Consider the following 19,476-nt stretch of genomic DNA (forward strand, 5'->3'; position numbering starts at 1 on the left):
ATCTGTTAAATTAGAACAAACGTATACAAAGACTCAGCATGTGGATTGCATTTTAGGACAGGCAGGATACAGAATAACATCATCAAGCAGTATTGTTGTAGTGTTTATTTAATCCCTGACTCAATGACGTATTCTGTGCTCGCTGGCCTGTTTTTCATCACACTGACACTATGCACCCAACCTGCTAATGTGTGATAAATGACAAGGAGCCAGAAGCAAAGCCTGTCCTTGCACCAACCTTGTGTTGCCGCAAGGGTGAGCTTATGAAATATCAGCCAAAAGGAAAATGAGGCTTCTGATGTTTGCTGACTAAATCAGTCTGATTGCTTGCAGGCCTGTCACCTCATCATCGGCACCAGCCTTGTTAAACTCATTGCAGACTGTATAGCTCCCACACCAAACACTGCAGAATACAATGTGGGAGCGGCACTGGGGTGTCGTGGAGGAGAGAGACTCACACGGCACAAACTAAAATGAACAGAAATCAGCTGCCGACATGGTTTCTGAGGCAGAAAATGTCATTATAGCTTGGTGCCTGTCAGTCCTTGTCTTGGCTTTGACTATTGGCTTCCATGTTATGCTTGGGAACAGGCTGACTGTTTGCTGCCACCATGTGATAGCTGAAACAATCTGCAGACTTCAGTAAGGTATCTTGTGAACTGAGTTATGATCACATGATTGATTATTTTCACTGTAATGTCTGCCAGGCCAGGGAAAATTTGGGGTAATCAATTTAGAAAGTGATTTGTTTTTTTTGTTTTTTTTTCCTGTGGACATAATATGAAATATTAAGCACAAAATAAAATGCTTATAAAATAAAATCAACTTTGTTTTGAACAAAAACGAATTAAGTAATCAATTTTAATAGTTTTCCCTTTGGGCTTTTGTTACTACATGTCAAGCTTTTCTAATTTGTTCTGCAATATTTTTTTTATGGTGCACTGTTTACACTGTCACTGTTCACCTGCTTCACCCAAGTACCTATATATATACTTTTAATTGTATTTTTAAGCATACTTTTGTTGCATGCATACAACGACAAATAAAGTGTTAACATCTAACTACTGGGGCACTAGAATTTCTTTCAAAGACTGTACTCATTTACAGTTTGTTTTCAATTGAAGCTCTGATTTTGACGTAGCATAAATAAAACGAAGATGACATTCCTCAGAAACAAAGTCAGCAAATGCATGCACACACGCACACCCATCTCGGCGCACATGTTTTGGTTTGGTGTGGCTCACAGATGGTCGGGGAAGTCATGGTCTCTTGTGTGATGCAGCTTGTTTATCACGCACACTGACCTCATTTTAAAAAAAAAAGTTCATCTTAGATTTCATCATAGCATCTTCTCAAAGACAAATGCTCTCATTTATTTAGCCACTGTTATATTTTATATGCTGGCAGGGTCAATTCACAGATTTTTAATGTCAAACTTTTACATTGTAAGACTGTCTATCATACTGGGATTACAAGTTTAAAGAAGGTAACATATAGGAAATTGACAAAAAAATCCATCTATTTTTGCATGTACTGATACAGAACAGTTTTCCTTATTGGGAATTTTAACAGTAACCATTTGTGCAAGGGTTTTCATGCACAATGTGCACATGTTCTCGGGAATATCTTTTTTTTTTTTATTTGAGTAAAACAACAAAAGAAGAACAAAGCCTAAAATATGTGACACATCTGAAAAGTTACAATTTTTCAAGTTTATTTAAGCAAGTCAACATTCTCATCTGCTTCACACACTTCACATACATCTATCTATACCCTCAAATCACCAAACATCTTCAGTACAAAATACTCTTAAATACATATCTGATCTCTCACTGAACTACAGTTCACAAACATGTTAAAACATAAAGAAAAAAAACAGTTGTTTACAAGGACAAACAGACGAATCTGATCATTTAAAGACATCATGAAGATTCTGATCCAAAACATAGCTTTAAGGTTAAGCACATTATGGCCTTATATTGAAGCCAAGGACCATCTATATATGTATGCAAATAAAAACTGAATTTTGATGACAGTATGATCAATTAAGTAGCACAAACTCTCACAGAAAAGATGTAGAGCATTTTGGAATTAAATTCTTCATATGTACACGTACACACACACAAACAAAATCCGAGATGTTTTCCTACATGACAGACTCTTTACCACGAAGGGACTTACAGCATTTAGCCAAATGGCAGCTTATATCAAAGCCTCTTAAAAATCAGGGCTGCCCTCTGCGAACAAAAGAGAGCAAAAAGTCAAAAAGCGGCCCCGCTGAGGCTGGAGAAAAGACACACCCAATGGCCTCCACTGTCCCATGGCAGGGAACAAGAAAACTCATTCTTTCTTTAACCTCTGGTCAAAGCCAAAGCACAAACCAGATCTCCTAACAGTCTGGTTGGTGGATGGAGCTGTGTTTAAGTGCTGGAGTCCATGGTGGTGGTGGTGGGGTTGCATGCCCATGTCTGCCTGTCCTGTGCTGCAGTCTTACAAGCTGATAAAGGACATGCCTTAGTCATCTTTGCCCTTCCCTTTAGGTGTGCCTTCGTTCCAGGCCACATAAACAAACAAAGCCAACACAACATGCACAGCAAGCACTGCAACAATAGCTGCATAGAAGTAGCTGTCAGAGCTTGACATCTTCATCGAACCTGGGGAAAGGAGGTGGAGAACCATTCATGTTCATGGCAAACTGTTGCATCACAGTGTATGCAATTCAGAGGTGTCTAGATTATTTTTCAACTTAATCAGGATGGCAAACACTTTCAAAACTGGTTTTAATGCCCATTAGAACAAACTGTAAATCACCTCTCTGCCTTACTGCTATTAATGGTCTATATTATCGGTTGATATCAGCTTACAGATGTATTGGTATTAATACAATTGACATTGTATGGCCAATATATTTTTAAAGTATTTTAACAGTATTTATGCCTCCATTAGAGAATAAACAATTAAAAAATAAAACAGCAATTGGGGGTATAGAGAGAGGTGGGGAATAGTTTGTGTTGTTGTTGTTAATGTTAAAACAACAAATATCAATCTTATCATAAGCCTACAAAATACAGCAAAGTTATAGTTTCTCTGCAAAGTTTAGGTCTGGAACAAACAGACGTGAAAGCCAGTGTGTCTCTTATCTAAATTCGTGAAATAAAATAAACATTTGAGTGGCCTGTCACTGGTCTGCCAACACAAACAAAGTAGTGTTACAAATCTTACCCTCAAAGATGTATGCCTTTGATGCAAAGTAAAGTCCAATGGGCAGCGTGACCATCAGGACAGTGAAGAACAGCAGTGTCTTGAGGGCTGAAACCAAGGAGCTTTCATTTCTGCAGAGCAATGCAAAACTTTATGAATCAGCATAGACGAAACAAGACAGCGACCTTATTGTTAAGTAGCGAAGAGGCTCTAACATGCCGACTACTGATGTGGGGATGTCCCATGGCAATGATTACTGTTATTTTCAGGATATATGCCACATCAAATAAAAGTCTTTTGTAAACTCTGGCACATGTTCAGCATCAAGCACCACGGGGGGACGGGGGATTTAAGGCCAGGCGTCACTCCACATACAGAGGAACTACTAAAACAAGGGAAGAAGCTAGCTAGCTAACGTTAGCTGTTCATTTAAAGCAAACGGTTGATTTCTCACCCTCTAAAATAAGGCGGCGGCCCAGCTACGGCGTCTGAAGAGGCTCTGACAGATCCGTCCATGGCTCAGGAGGTGAAATAAAGAGAGGAAATATGGCCTGTTAATGTAGCGTTTTCTCCGCCTGTGTTGCTGTTGTATCTTTGTCACTGCAGAAATCCCTTCTTCCGCATAGGATCATGGGACGGTCACATGACGAGCTTTGAGTCCAGTTAGTCTCGCGAGGCCAAGGCTCAGGGTTCACGTATAAATAAAATGCCCGTATGTGTGAAATGAAATCAAATGAAATATGCGCTCTTGTGTAGATTTTTGTAAAATAACAGACAAATCATCAACATTCAAACAATGTGAATATGATCATGTCAAATACAGATATAACATTCTTGTCATGCGAAATGAATTATGTCACCTTTTAAATAAATAAATAAATTCATGTCAAAAGATGTCAATTGAGCAAAGTCTGTTCAAGCCCAAGAGTCCAAAGGAGAGATATAATTTGGTAAAATAAGTGAAAATGTCTGTGTAGTTAAAGCAAGTGTGTGTTTTAAATCTATTTATTTTACTTGACATTGGGCTTACATTCATTCAACAGACTCTTTTGCCCAAAGGGACCTAATGGACAACTGAAGTTTCTCAGGAACGTACAGTTTCTTCTTCATCTTGTGGAAGATAAAAAAGTTAAGGTTCTTAAGATTCTTGAGTGGTTATGGCTCACTGCTTTCCTTTGATCAATATACACTGTATTGTAAGGGGTAAAAACAGCCACAAACACAATCCTGTCTTGTTTAAGAAAGTAGATTTCTCACTCGGTTTTGAGTCATGGGAGACGGTATACATTCTCTGTTCCGGTTGAAGTTTGAGTTAAGTTCATTTCCTGGTTTATGTTGTAGTTTTTCCTCCTCTTGTGTCTTGTTTAGCTTTTCATTTCCTGTCTTTGTTTTCCCTCCAACTTTGATTGTTTGCTCCACCCTGAGTGTTTTCTGTCAAGTCTCCTTTGTCTGTATATACCTATGCCCTCATTGTTTTGTTGTCAGTTTACCTGTGTCTTTGGATTATTCCTTGTTTGGACAATTTCCATCTGGACTGCAGCTGATTTTAGTTCACCTTCTTCAGTTCCTTTTTGAGTAAGTTTATTCATTAGTCTTTTTGTTCACTGTACCCTTATGTCCTGTCTGCAGTTGTGTGACACAGTGTAACAATCTCTACCTCTAGATGTACAAGCAGTCTACCAGCAAACTGGCATCGCATGATATTTTACTTGTGATAGGTTTTCAGAAGTGCAAGGGTGTTTTTTTTCCCAAAGAGTTTGAAGCAAGAAAATGATTAGAATGGAGCTTTTACATGGAATCAAGATGTGCACTTAGCCATCGTCCTTGAAAGCAAACGCATCATAACGAGCCTTTTTAAAAAGTTGAAACATATTTTTCCTCACATCAATTTTTTTTTCACAATTGGGATGCCTATAGAGTATTTACATAACTGTCCACTTTTTTCACCCCCATAACCAGGCTTTAAAAATGGAAGCAAAGAAAGGATGGCTTTAAACATGCAAAATCATTCAAGGATCATTTATTGCAGTTTCAAGTAAATTGCATTTTTGCTGAAAAAAACATGACCTGACAATGTCCTCAGCGGCTGCACTTGCACGATAAACATATACAGCATGCGCCTGAACACCCTACATTCCTGAATAATGTAAAACTGTAGACTATTTCATGTTTAACTGCAGATGTAACAAACGGCCATTTAATCCATTTCATCCTGAATATATACATTTAGTGTCGTGATTCTGGCTGACGTCTCCATGGCTGAGTGTCAAGGAGTAGCACTTTCTGCTCCAGTTGGCTTTTGTTCTCACCGGTTCCATGCTCAGCAGGTCCCCCCACCCCCACCCCATCCGCCAAAAAAAAACACATTTCATTTGAAAAGAAAAGACTCTCACAAGGGAGCAGCCAGAAGCACTTAAGACAGTTCAGTGACGTGTGTTCAAAATAATAATCATTTCCCTTTCTGTGGCAATTTTCACTCCTGTATAGTAACTCCAGCAAAAAGCCTAAGATGTCACTAACTTTATAGAGGCAGAGGGTTATCCTACTGAATTTTCTCAAATATGCTGATGGTTGAACTGCCAAGAGCAATTGCAAAATTCATTCTCTGCTTTTTTTTTCTTTGCTCTGGTAGATGCTGAGAAGAGAAGCACTAACGTGAGGTTTCAGCACCGTGTCCCTAACATCCTCCTTCACTCACACACAGATCAGGTGTGTGTAACACACGTCTTTTCATTCATCAGAACCATATGCCAACATTGTGAGCACAGATGTTAATATCAATATCAGATTTTTCAGAAGCACAGCCCACGTTTTCAGAAGGTTTGCATTGAAATTAGATGTGATTGACAGCATGTGCATTTTTGAGAGTTTGATTATTAAATGTACCTCACTTAACTGTATTAAAAACAAGATTTTGATCATAATCATCAAGGAACGTTATACTGTATGATTATAATCCAACATCGTACAATTATAACCCTTTATTATAAATGTACAGAAAAATATCTCTGACTTATTAGGGCCAGAAAAGTATTAAATAAACAATGACCTCTTTTCATAAACAGGTCATCAGTAATTATTCCAGATCAAAATTACATCCTCCCAATACACTGGAATATACACTGCACTTTATTTTCTCTGGAAACAGATGCAAACCTAAAAATTAATTAAAAGCTTTATTACAGTGAGCTTTGGGAATAGACTATAAACCACAGAGGACAGAGCAGTAACTGGCCGCACATGTTCACCCCATCATGGTGGGATTATGGATTTTAATAAAACAACCACCTCTGAAACTGAAGCCCAACAAAAGTCGTGTTCTCAGCGGAATAGCAGTGTGTAGCTCTGGTCAAGAGGTCTTCTATTGCAAATTCAATATTAGATTCTCTTCCCTCATGGATCTTGACCTCTGACCTTCTGGAAGTATTTCCCATGGCTGTCTCTGTCTGGACTCCCACAGCTATGGCTCTCACATTCCATGCGTCACCAGTACTCCATGTCAAACATGAGGCCCACTACACTCCACACCTGTTGTTTTGACCAAGCGACAGTGTCCTTCACGTTGTGATGGGAAGCATTACTGTCAATGAAGTTTCCATTGGAAATGAGAGTAGGCTTGAACAAAACACTTTAAAAATAGATGCACGCTATTCATAGCATTGCCATTCACTGCTAATAATGAACAACTTTGTATTGCACTGGTGGAAATTAACCATGCATATTTATTGAAATACTGCATGTACAGTGTTAAGATGCTTGATTTGAGTATTGCCATTTATAGTAACATTTCAGAGAGGGTATTTCTGCATTTATTCCACTGCATTTATTCAACAACTAGAGTTACTACTTGCTTTTCAGATTCGACATTTTTAAAAAAAAATGCTTATTCATTTTCTTGCCAGGACTGGATACGAGGAAACAGCTGGCCTGGCTCTGTGCAAAGGTAATAAAAATTTGCTTACTGACACCTCTAAAGCTCACCAATTAACACTTCATATCTCATTTATGAAGCATTATGTGAGACAAATTAGAAATACAGTAGAGAAACAACACGTGTTAGTGAGCTGTAGGCCAGGTGGACTGTGTTTGGACAGAGCTGAACTTACTGCTTCTCGTGAAACTCTCTGCAAGGAAGTGAATAAGCTAATTTAGCAAAATGTTAGTCTTTTCCTGTAGATGTTGATGATGAGGTTTCCAGCAGACTTTGTTTCAAATATCATAGTTTAGCTGTTCCACCATAGAGAGTTTCCCCCTCTAAACTAAATAAATTAAATAACTTTTCAAGGCATACAAATGTAAAATCATCCAATATTCTCCGATCAAATTAAATGTTAGAGGAAAATCCAAATACTAATGCAAATATGTGTAGCAAAACTTTTTTCTACCTTTTCAGCCCTTTTTCCCACCTCCCAGATTGATCTCATAACACTTTGGAGGGGGCCTGACCCTGAGGTTGGGAACCAGTGGACTAAACAGCTGAACTGTATATAAAGTAATTAAATCTCGAGCAGCTACACCATGAAACTCTACTTATTGCACACATTGTTGGGTCAGTATTGAGCGTGATCCAGTGGGAACATATAGTCCAGTAGAAGTAATTAAATTTTTACCTATTGATGTATAATCCCCTCTGCTGTATATGATTCGGTCAAGAAATGTGAAGCAAATCATCATCCCTGTTTCCTGTTCTCATTACCTTCCTCATACCCACTACACCCAAAACCTCCTGGTATTATTGTGACCCACAGCCCACTGGGACATGCAGGAACACATTATATGCATGAGAAGACAGGCAGTTCTGAACCCAATGCACAAATCCATTAGGAGACTTGCTTTTGGGGCAACAGGCCCACCAGTCCCCAGTGCTGTAAAATGCAATGATGTGCAAGAGTTAGCTGTAAAAATTCCTCTGTGCAAAGAGGGGAGTCACGTCTGGCTTCATCCAGCAGCGGAGAAACCATCACGCAATGCCGTATAATGCCTCATTCCTCATCCATTTTTGTGTTAACCGCATTAGTGGCAGTGCTCTCCTGTTGTGGAAATAATTCTTATCTTCCACAAATCAGGATTTGTTTCTTTGTTTCTTTGTTTCCCATGCTCACATAAACCTGATGTGGAGAAAATGAGCAAATAAAAATGTGGCTGTGGTCGGAGAAATAAATATATTATGTCTTAAGACAAACTGAAGTTTACGGCCAGCTTCCCTTGTGCATGATCCTGTTTGAGCAAAGAATTTCTCAGTGCCACGTAGTGGAAGCTGCAACGAGTACTGTAGATCTCTTTGATATATTTACAAAAATAAATTAAAAAAAAGGAATACCTGCCTTTCCCCTAACACATAACATTAAATATGGTATAACTTATGATGTTAAATTAAGATGACATACCTCTGTATGACAATACATAGGAATTTATGGCTGCAAAAACGCTTACCTACAAAAGTACAAAAAAGCTGAAAAAGAGCAGCCAAAACAAAAGAAAATGGGGCTGATGTTACAGAGAAACAAGGGAAAGACTATACTCACGTCTCAGAAAGAGGGTATTAAGTCACAGAGTGACACAACCACATACATATGTGGCAAAATAAATCACGAGTTATGATGTATCCTATAGCGCAAGGTGTCATGGATAGATCGTGCTGACCTTGAACACATAGAGAAAAATGCCTCCACAAGCTACTGCCCTTCATATTAAATCACAGGCAGAATGACAGACAGTGTGGGTGGAGAGACCAGTCATTTCAGCTATCCATCCTGTACTCTGGGTTGTGTTTTTGATTTATGTACTGAGCAATATGAGTTGTGTCAGTGTTTTCCATCCATATGTTTACAAATGCCAACCATTTTTTTAAACTATGATACTATCTATTTTGGAAATCCAGCATCAAGAACGATCCAACATTGGTACAATTCAAAAGTCAATTTTCTATGGTAAACCAAACTTGGGATATACTATGAATAAAATATCAATTTGTATGTCAGAGTGGATATTTTCATACATTTGTTTTCTTGCTGTGGGACAGATAAGATTGATACAACTCATGTAACTTGGCTCTTTGACAACAGGAAGATAAAATGCTCAATGACAAAGAGAGTTCGGTGACTTGAGGTCAGGAAGCACCTTCTTTCATGTGCATGTAGAGCCCTCTCTGTCAACTTTGTCAAGTTTGTCAACAACTTCCCTGTTTCTGTTCATTTATTGCTAAGCTAAGCTAACCATCTCCTGGCTGTAGGTTCATATGGAGTGGACAGATACAGTATCTGATATGTGACTGTTCTTCACATGTTACTCTTGGCAAAGCAAAAAGGTATTTCGCAATTTGTGAAACTATTCCTTTAAATTCCAAAGGAGAAGGAATGACTAAATTTGGTAAAACGAGCAGGAAAAGGTGAGAATGGAGGGTGCAAGGCAAGAGGAGGAAAAAGGAGGATGACCATAAGTCTGACTCTTTGTTGTGCTGAAGCCGACACTGTCACCCTCCCTCAAGCCCCTTAACCATTCATCTGTAGCTGACCTTGTGCTGGCATGTGGGCTGCTTCTTTCTTCCACATCAGAGACACTGTTTTGCAAGACTGCTAGCAGAATTAAACCGTTTTGTGCCATTTTGCCACTCTGCGCTGTGATGGCACCTGGCTCTATGAAACAGCTTGAGTCTTCTGGCGCAGATCCATCATGGACTCTGATTCCTGCCCCTGCATCTATAAACATCCACTGAGAGTTTAATTCAGTCAGCCATCAGTCAGCAATCCAAGCACAACAGAATCCAAAAATCAGAAAATGGATCTGAAAGTAAATGTAAAATATGTATAAATCCTTTGAATTAGACATTGCGAATGTGTAATCTCTTTAATATTGCAGTAAGTGTGCATCATATCAAGAATGTGTCACGCTGACGTCTTGGAGCCTCCCTGTGAGGTGAACCGCTCATTGTTTGCTGGGTGGAAGTTTTGCTGGGAGCTTGTCAGTGCTCATCTCAGCTAGGGTGACATGTGCTCGGGCACACTTGCACTATCACGAAATTACATTTCTGGCTCCTGATGCGTATCATGTCCCTCAGGCATTTAATAAACAACAACTAGCTTTGTTTATAATCTGTTTTTCTCCTTTTCAGATTTTATGCAATTTCTAAATCATTTACAGTCTGAATCGTTTAAGGATTTTTTAGTCCAATGAATTAATGCATAGCAGTTTTTTTTTCTCCACACATTTTCCTAGTAACACAGATATTAATGATTTGATATTTGTGGGGGTTTTTTTCTTTCTTCAATAAAAACTGGAGCACTATCTTCCCTGTGTATTTTGAGAGGGCATCATTGCTCAAAAGACGAGCCTGAGGGGGAGAACCGCATCATGGTGAATTAACACAGCCTGCATTCCTAGCCAAAAGAGACTAAGATATTCATACACAGTGAGGGTGAAATGTGGGATACCAGCATGGCTTTTACTGAAGCTAAAATGTGTTTCCAGATTCCCACCTGCCCCTGTTTTAATATCATCTGTCTCTAAATTCAAAATATAGATTTAAGTTTTTTAAAAAAAGTGTTTCAGTTGATTGAATTAAAGGACAACATGAAACCTGAAAAGCTTTTCCTTCTGACTTCTACATCATAATGCAGCACGTAAGAGCGCTGAGACACAACGGGAACAGAAAATACATTTATTGTCTTTTCACTGTATTCTTGACATAATAATCTGCCTGTGCCAAGGTAGTCAGTCACTCTCATGTGCACATACTGGGATGTGTCATGTAAAGTGGGGTCTCTCATATGAACAAAAGGCCATACAGCAGTACTGACTCACTATAAAACTGTAAGTTTTACATTTATTTTATTTAAAGATTCTTAACTATCAATGAAGACTACCCATCTTGGTCAAAATACTTTTTGGTGAAGATGAATGAGTTATCAGGGTCTTTTTTTTTTCCGTTCTTAACTTTTTAACAAATAGCGTGCCAAGAAGCTACCACATAGGAGCATGATGTAGAGGTAATGCATTTAATTTTTTTCCTCCAAGTACCAGAGAACAGTATCCGACATGGCTGAAAAGGAACATGACGACAGTAGTGTCCTTTCCAAACATGATCACATCTCTACGACTGGAAAATGATACACATCTTATGAAAAGGCACAGGGTGGATCACACATCCAAAATGAGGCTCCAGAGAATCTTAATCTCAGTTTCCCTGTAAAACATTAGTTTATACATTTATCTCTGCTACATTGTTGTTTGTTACTGCCGGTGAGGGCTTACTCTTAAGTCCTTCAGTGGCGCACCTGGAGGTTTCCATAAGGAGCAAACGAGGAACACAAAGAGCTAGAAGGATTGTCTTGTATTCTTTCCGGAAGTTTTGGTTTAGTAGTCCATATATAATAGCGTTGAGGCAGCTGTTGAAGTAAGCCATAAAGTAACTTGTGACAAATAGCCACTCAGGTATGTTGGGTGCAACTTTCACAGGGTTAATTGCTACAGCCAGACCTATGAGGTTCAGTGGTGCCCAGCATATTGCAAACAGCACGAACACCATAAACATAGTCAGGAAGTTTCTCACGTCACTGGGTTTCAGTTTGGTCCTTTGCTCTGGTTTAACCCGATGCTTCACTTGAATCACCAGCACCCATATCCTCATGTAGCAGTAGGACACCACCAGCACCGGGATCAGAAAGTGAATAACCACCACTGAGATTGTATAGTATGAGCTGACTGTCTGAGTGAAGGTGCAGGAGTAGATGCGGGGATCATACTGCAGCGAGCCAACAAAGAAGTTGGGAACGGTGGCAATGGCCGTGAGCAACCAGGTGAGGCCCAGGTAACAGCAAGTGTTCCTCAGGCTGTACAGGCGGTCATAGTGGAGGCTGTGGCAGATATAGCAGTAGCGGTTGATGGCAATGGCTGTGATGTTGAAGATGGAGCCGATGACGCTTAGGCCCATGATGAAGCCGCTGGCTTGGCAGTGTAGATCCCCCATGGTCCAATCATTGTGGAAGATGGCTGTCAGGACCAGAGGGTAGGGGTACAATGCCACCACCAGGTCCGCCACGGACAAACTCACCACAAAGATGTTTCCTGCAGAAACATTGGACGTTTATCAGACTATACATGACCCAAACTTCTGTATATTTCAAGCACAGTGCACTCCTTTTTCACTTTTTGCTTTGGGTTAAATTCCTTAAAATAAACTCGGTCACTGGGGATACAACTGTGACTTGCCATCATACAAGAGCAGCTTCATTGTGCCTTCTGTGGCTCACTCTGATGAGGCTTTTACCATGTGCCATCCACTGTACTGATGTGTATCCAGGCATATGCTTTTTTGTCACAGCTCTCTCTGTTGCAACCCCCCATTTTTCCTCACCGTAACTGTTTTAAAAACATTTTTAGCCTTGCAAGTTCTGTGTGTCTGTGGATGGCATTTAAATTTGGTACAGATATTGATCATACTTGGATAGCAAAGCCATGAGGATCAGACATCCACCTTAGGATGAACTGTAACAACTGGAGATGCATTAAGTTTTCATTAACCACTGCAGGACTAATATAGACTTCTTATCAGCTATAGCTTGTGTTTAGTGTTAATTAGTAAATGTTAGCATGCTAACACACTCAGCTAAGGGGGTGATTATGGTAAATATAAACATTTAACGTGTTAGCAGTCAGCTACAGGCAGCTTACCACAGTGGTGGTGGTAGGCATAAGTGTAGGCGAGACTGTTGTTTATTGCAATGGTTTAAGTATGTAAGCAACAACATCTTAATAAAATGCTCAAATAAGGCCGTTCTTGATTCAAAGCTTCTTTGCCCTGGGAACAGACACTGGAACATTAAGTTGGACTATATAAAACCAGGACATGGGTGATTTTAGCTTCACATTACATACAAAGAGTTCCTGTCCTCATGAGGTTGACGCTGATGTTAGTGTGACACTAGACCTCCTCAGAAGACATGATTCATAGAAAATGACGTCTGATATTGTTACAGTGCAGCTGTTCTGGGAGGGGGAAAATAAAGCAATAAATCAAATTGCAATGTTGTATCAGATAAGAGGACACATGACAAGAACATAAACGGAGTCACAATGCAACTGAGCTGGTGTTTTGCAGAAGTCTCCATTTCCCATGGTTTTTGCGTAGATGTTGTGCAAATAAATGGTATAGTATGTGTGCGAACTACACATTTTACAAGACATATGATGAAGTGGAAATGTTGCCCAAATAAACCCAACGTTTGCTGTCATTACAGCCAGTACAGTTCACACCCTTTATCATACAGAGAGTAGCACAATGCTGATAGAAGCTACATAACAAAAACAAACCAGTCCAGAAATATGATTACACACTGCTTGTCATTACCAATGTTTAGCCAGTTCCCCTTGCACCATGACATCACTGTTTAGAATATAAACATGTATGTTTTCTGTAAAAGATTGTATATAACGTGTCTCATTTTAACAACATTTTGTGTCAGACATGGGGTGATTCCAGGGTTGATATAACATAAGCCGCCTTCTGAGGTTGAAACGTGAAGGCGCAAAGCTCCCTCTCACTCAGACAACAGCTGAAATAACAGCGTTTGATTGGCAGATATGAATTTAAAACACATGTTGGCCATCAATCCTTGGCGTTTAAAGCTTGTTGTAATCTGTGCTTCACAGGAACAACATTGTGTTGTTTAGCGACCAGTCCAGTTTTAATTTACTTGCCTGAGCTTGATCCAAACCAATAGAAACAATAATAAAAAGCATATAACATTATAAACTATTACAAAGCTTAAATGTAAATTTATTCATAATTTGGGGTCTTTTCTTAATCCCTTTATTTATTTTTAGAAGGAAATGAGATGTTGGTTTCACATTTTTCCACAGACGACGTATGATTTCCAGGTTACTAAAACCCTATGAGCCCTCTCTCAAGCCCTCTGAGATAAAAATAAAAGCATTTGTTCTTCATCCTCGAGTCAGCTCAGTGGGCAAATCTGTCAGATTGTATTTGTGAAACTCACAGTGCTTGCTGTGTGCATTTGTCATTGCGCAGAGGTTTGATTCCTTGCTGACATCATGCAGCTCAGAGTTATCATGTGCACCGGCTGGACAGGGCATGCTACAGCTCTCTTTGGCTGAACCCTCTATCCCCCTTATTGTCAAGAGGATGAGGTAAGTGCTAAAATACAGACGAAAGGATCGCTGCGAAGCAACCAGATAATTGTCTTTGTTTTGTTGGCATCCATGACTAAAACACTGGATGACATGTTACTTCTTGCTGTTTAATTAACCAACTTAGCTGGCCCGAAGCTCATCACACCCAAATTTGTTACTTTAGTGTAAAAGAACGATCCAACAAAGACGTTCTCACTCTCGAATACCAGAGTAAAGCTGTGCCCACAGAATCTTTGAGAGCTATTATTAACAATGAGTGAGACGCCAGTTGGATAGAGCTTAACCTGAATGCTGATTGGTTGCAGTTGCAGGCCTTCAGGGACAGCTGACATGCAGCCTTTAAGTTCTCTGACACCACCGGCTCTGTAATTATCCTGAATATTCTCACAAAACTCTCAAACAAGAGATTTTTGCTTTAAAGTGACTCCAGAGAGTTCAGTCACCACCCCATGTATTCCCCCCACCCACGCCCCCGTGCGTTAATCTCCTTTTGTCTGTCGCATACAGAAATTTTGGCAATTGAAACCTAAATCAAAACAATGCAGCAGAGAACTCTTCAGCTTTGCATGGGAAATGAAAAGGGAGGTATGGAGGAATTGCTACATAATGAAGAAGAAAGTAAAAGAGATAAACAAAGCAAAAGACAAGACAAAAGGCTGCCAACTGATTTCCGATATGATGACTTGCACGGCTGTGTGCAAACGTGAATCACAAGGGCTTATGCTTCTCTGTCAAACCCATGGTCTGTACCCCATCACTCTCACTGCTCATACAGGAAACGTGATATACTACACTTTGATTCACCCGGCTATATTTGTACACCTTTGAAAGGAAGCTGAATTCATAACAATGTGTAGGAGGACTGGCATTGCTTGAATTCAGCTGAATGTCAACAGGACTCATTAAGTTGGATTACATTAAGTTAGATTATATTCAATTTACTCAACGTGTTATCATAAGTAAGCAAGAATAGCCTTTTGGCAAGGGTGGTGATGAATTAGCAGTGACTACTTCATGAACTCATGTTCAAGGGGGCCGTAGAATTCTTTTCTGAGAAGTTTAACATTAAACTGACACAAGCTGCCTTTTGGTGATGCAGCCCTCTATGAGCTCCAGCTAAAAACATCAGCGTCATCATCAAAGGCCACCTACCAATCAGACCTCCTCAGTCTGACGAAATAAGACTCAGTTGCCCAGAGAGAAATCGGATCGTTTGGACACAAGCAGTATCTGGTCTAACAGTATTTCATGGGCATAACCCAGAAAAAAACTTCCCAGAGTAGCAGGAAAGATTCTATGTAATGTAAACGATCCTAATCCTAATCTGATAATATCCTGCCTCCACACTGACCTCATTAGAAAACTGAATGTCTTCTACAATTTTGTTGTCAGGGAAGGCATATATGTTTAACGTAGTGTACTAAGTGAGATTCCCTGTGGATCTGTGCTGTCAATTTATACTGGCTTCTGGTTTGACTCACTGTCCTCTGACTCAATTAACCCCCACCCGTCCATTTCTTTAGGTTTTATTCATGACTGTGGGGTGACTGAGGGGATGTCGTGCATGATTTGACAAAAGTCCATCCTCAGCTCCTGACATGAAGGTGAAAGCTGCACGCACACATTCTTTGACTATTTCCTCCATGTGCTGCCCTTCATCGTTCTCTTCTTTCTCTGTCCCTCTCGCTCTTTCTTTCTCTCGCTCTATCCCCCTCTCTCGCGAGTGCATTTTATGAGTGTATTTTTAGAATGGTTAACCCCAGTGGGAAACTCTAGTGTTAACACCCCATTGGCAGTAGTGCCATGCTCTACCCTTTGAAGATTCGCTGGTTAGATCCTATTACATTTGGACCCTTGAGAGAACCTGCAAACTTCTGAAAATGGAACATATGGTACCAATTCTCAGATATATGAAGATATACCATTACTCAGAAGGTGAACTAGCATCTACTGAATGTGTGCACGGGCGTGTGGTTTTTGAAGCGTTTTGAGTGGTGGATAGAGGAGGGATATGTGCAGGGGGTGTGTGAGGTGAGTGAAGCAGAGCGGAAAGATCCTAATGCTGTGTGTAATGTGGTAGAGGAGATGGGATGTTTTCTGCCTGGATTCTGTAAAAATGTATGTCTGGCTATAGTCTTAACCCAATATAAATCATACAACAATACATCACTCACGAGTCAGTTTGTGAACCCCGGGGATGTTATTGTGTTAAATTGTACTTGTCAACCTTTCTCAAAACAGCCATCAGTCACATAAACAGTTTTTTGTTTTTTGTTTTTTTAATGACAGATCAGCTGCAGCTGTTTGCCCATCTTCAGCAGCGTCCACACTTTGCCTTTGGAAACTCCGTGCAATTAAACATTCATACAAAGCGAGCCAAATATACACACGGCTTGTTAAGGGCAGAGAGGAGACTAATGACAAGTTCAGATACACAGAGATAATAGCGTGAGATGGAGGCTTTGAGCTTCTGCTAGAGTTTTGGATTTCTACTCACACATGCCAGCAAATAGCGAGGACTCGTGTGTGACTAGACCTGTCAGTTAGTCCAATTAGAGTAGAAGAACAGTGACATGAGGTCTGTAATCAGTGCCGTGTCCACAGTCCATGAGCATGGAGAGGACTTGTGAACAGGCCATTTACTCCTACACTCTTGTTTGAGACCAGTAGACTTTGGCATCTTTGCAAACTGGATAATCAAATTATTTTTTGGGCTCCTAAACTTCTTGCCGAACTGCATTTGGCTGTTGTACACGGGAATACATTAGATGTGTTATGTAAAGTATTTGAAATTGTAATTAAAAGCTCATTATTCCAATTGCTCGCTGACCTTATCCCACTGACCAATTCGAATGCTCTCATTAGCATCATGTTGTGATCGCCGAGTTTAGTCCTGTGCTTCACCAGAAGGCTCTCCTAAACTGACTTTTAACCACAGACCATGTGTGTAATGGTGCACTGTGCTTGAGCAGGTTCAAAGCAGCGCATCATCAAAACTATAGTTTTTCTGAAGCCTTCTTTCTGTTTTCAGCCTCTGACAACAAGTCTCAGTGTTCTGGGTGGGAAAAAACAAATCACAAGTTCTGATCATATATTTAAAGTAAAATGTGTTTTATCGTTCTTGTGATTGCAGAATATAATAGCCTATGTATTTTATTTTACCAAGACTGCTTCTTGAGGCACAAACCCTGTAGGGCGTCGTTATATGTTGATTGCAGAGACTGTCCTGTGACTGGTTCTTTAATTCATTTATTTTTTTGTCACTTCCCTAGTTTTTTCTGCCAGACAAAAAAACAGACCCTGAGTATCAAGATATTACCAGTTTATAAAAGGAAATGGACACCAATGCACGCGATTTGCGGCCTCAGATATGACTGATAATTGCATTTCTTCGGGGTTGTACAAAAATCACAAGAATAACTAGGGTGGAGTGCGGGTGGGAGTGGACCTTATGTTATATATTTTTAAAAGATCCGCTGATATGCATGTTTCTTACAAACGGGCTCAGGGAGTTAGCTATTTTATGTTAGCTACTATTGAATTATAATGAGAAAAACACATGTTGTTCTCTGCATGTGGTACACATGAAAGTTGTAAACTATTTTGGTGTATCTCTTTGTGAAACTAACTATATTGCAAGGAAAGTTTGAGGGGAAAATATAAAAAATAGACCCACCCCTGCTCTTCCCAATGCCTCAGACCAGCCTTCCTTTATCCAAAAGAAAAACGACCAACTCCTTACACTTTTCTGACTACCATAATAATTTTCTTACAATACCTGAGTTTATAAACTAAGGAAACAATTTATGGACTAATTTTCAAGATAGTGAACCCCACTGGAAATGTCAGAACCTGATTTGGTGGCAATTTGACACAACTACAGCGCAGAAAGTAAAGAGGGCAATTGAAAGTTGATGGCATATTTTCCAAAAAAGAAAAATGGCACTGACGTGACCGTAACAAATGTATTCTTCACCTTCACACTGCTGTCAGGACACTTAAAATGTAAGGCAACAAAATACGAGGTTGTGTTCGACATAAAACCTGCACAAAAGGACATAGAATCTATACGATGTCTCTCACCTTGGCTGCTCATGGGACAATAAGGGTCCTAATATATGGAGGCATGTGATTTATCTGGAATGGAGAACCAAGGATAAAGCCAGATGGAGGGGAGAGGTTATTATTTATGAAGAGATACGAAGGCAGACAGGCAAGGCTGTGGAAAGTCCATCACACTGAGAAAGGAGACTCACTTCAGATAGCAGCCTGGCTGTCAGACACAATCAGGTCACACGCTACATGTTATATTACATAATTTTAGTCATGAATGAACAGAGCGGGGCATCCCACATGCTGTAGGACATTGAGACAAAGGCTTTTCTCATAGGCTTTGATTTGTGTAAATAATTAGAGTGAATTGTTAAACGATAATGTAACGTTTTCTTAGACATTAATTTTCATCAAATTAAAAAAAAAAAAAAACAACTAACTTTCCCAGCTCTATTTTCAGTGTCTGCTTGTCAGTAAACTGGGGTTATTTCAGGTGTCTTGACCATTTAAGCTGCCACTTCCATCATTTCCTGACACATCTTTGGAGCTATTCCAAAACCATCATTTCATCATTTGTTTTCTTAATCTCTCACCTGCATTCCTGAGTTTTTTGTTCCTGTACACGGACAGGATGACGAGGACATTGCCCAGGATGTCTACCACGATGGTGAAGATCAGCACGCTGGCCAGCGCAGTGGACACTCCAGAGGAGAAGGCGCTAAGTCGGCGGTCGCTCTCATTCCGAGACAAACAGTTCGACCCGTTCACATCCCTCACCTCTAAATCCATCTCCCCTCAGGGTGCAGGGGCCATGGTGGAACTACTCCAGTGCTCAACTGAAAGCAGAGAAATATTTACAGACCAAAAAAGAAAGAAAAAAATTAAAAGGGATTTAACTGGAGGGGGGAGTCTTAAACTTTGTAAGGGACGAAACCGCGCTCACTGTCCGTCTGAGGAGTAGGAGGAGGATGAAGACGCGGACCATGGCATGGTCGGTAGAGTACTAACAGATCATTAAACATGCAGGGAATTTGAAGAAATTAGTTTCTGAGGCGGGGAAGAGGCCAGGAGCTC

General features: G+C 40.0%; 2 protein-coding genes and 2 long non-coding RNA genes across 4 annotated transcripts; 2 read left to right on the forward strand and 2 right to left on the reverse strand.

Annotated features, from left to right (window-relative positions):
• Positions 1 to 1,692: 1,692 nt before the first annotated feature.
• On the reverse strand, positions 1,693 to 3,836 carry vma21 (vacuolar ATPase assembly factor VMA21). Its single transcript, XM_046406919.1, has 3 exons — positions 3,656 to 3,836; positions 3,223 to 3,332; positions 1,693 to 2,654 (listed from the first exon to the last, which is right to left on the reverse strand). Exons 1-3 carry the CDS (start codon positions 3,715 to 3,717, stop codon positions 2,515 to 2,517), a joined length of 312 nt encoding a protein of 103 aa, XP_046262875.1. The 5' UTR covers positions 3,718 to 3,836; the 3' UTR covers positions 1,693 to 2,514.
• An 808-nt stretch (positions 3,837 to 4,644) lies between these two features.
• Positions 4,645 to 7,144, forward strand: LOC124068594. Its single transcript, XR_006844946.1, has 3 exons — positions 4,645 to 4,776; positions 5,834 to 5,910; positions 7,104 to 7,144. It is a non-coding gene; the product is annotated as an uncharacterized LOC124068594 (long non-coding RNA).
• A 3,772-nt stretch (positions 7,145 to 10,916) lies between these two features.
• On the reverse strand, positions 10,917 to 19,191 carry mtnr1c (melatonin receptor 1C). The gene is made up of 2 exons (XM_046407006.1): positions 18,996 to 19,191; positions 10,917 to 12,264 (listed from the first exon to the last, which is right to left on the reverse strand). Exons 1-2 carry the CDS (start codon positions 19,189 to 19,191, stop codon positions 11,399 to 11,401), a joined length of 1,062 nt encoding a protein of 353 aa, XP_046262962.1. The 3' UTR covers positions 10,917 to 11,398.
• Positions 13,656 to 19,148, forward strand: LOC124068610. The gene is made up of 3 exons (XR_006844950.1): positions 13,656 to 14,346; positions 15,873 to 15,953; positions 19,033 to 19,148. It is a non-coding gene; the product is annotated as an uncharacterized LOC124068610 (long non-coding RNA).
• Positions 19,192 to 19,476: the final 285 nt, after the last annotated feature.

Source organism: Scatophagus argus, chromosome 12 (genome assembly GCF_020382885.2).
Source record: "Scatophagus argus isolate fScaArg1 chromosome 12, fScaArg1.pri, whole genome shotgun sequence".
Classification (NCBI taxonomy): domain Eukaryota; kingdom Metazoa; phylum Chordata; class Actinopteri; family Scatophagidae; genus Scatophagus; species Scatophagus argus.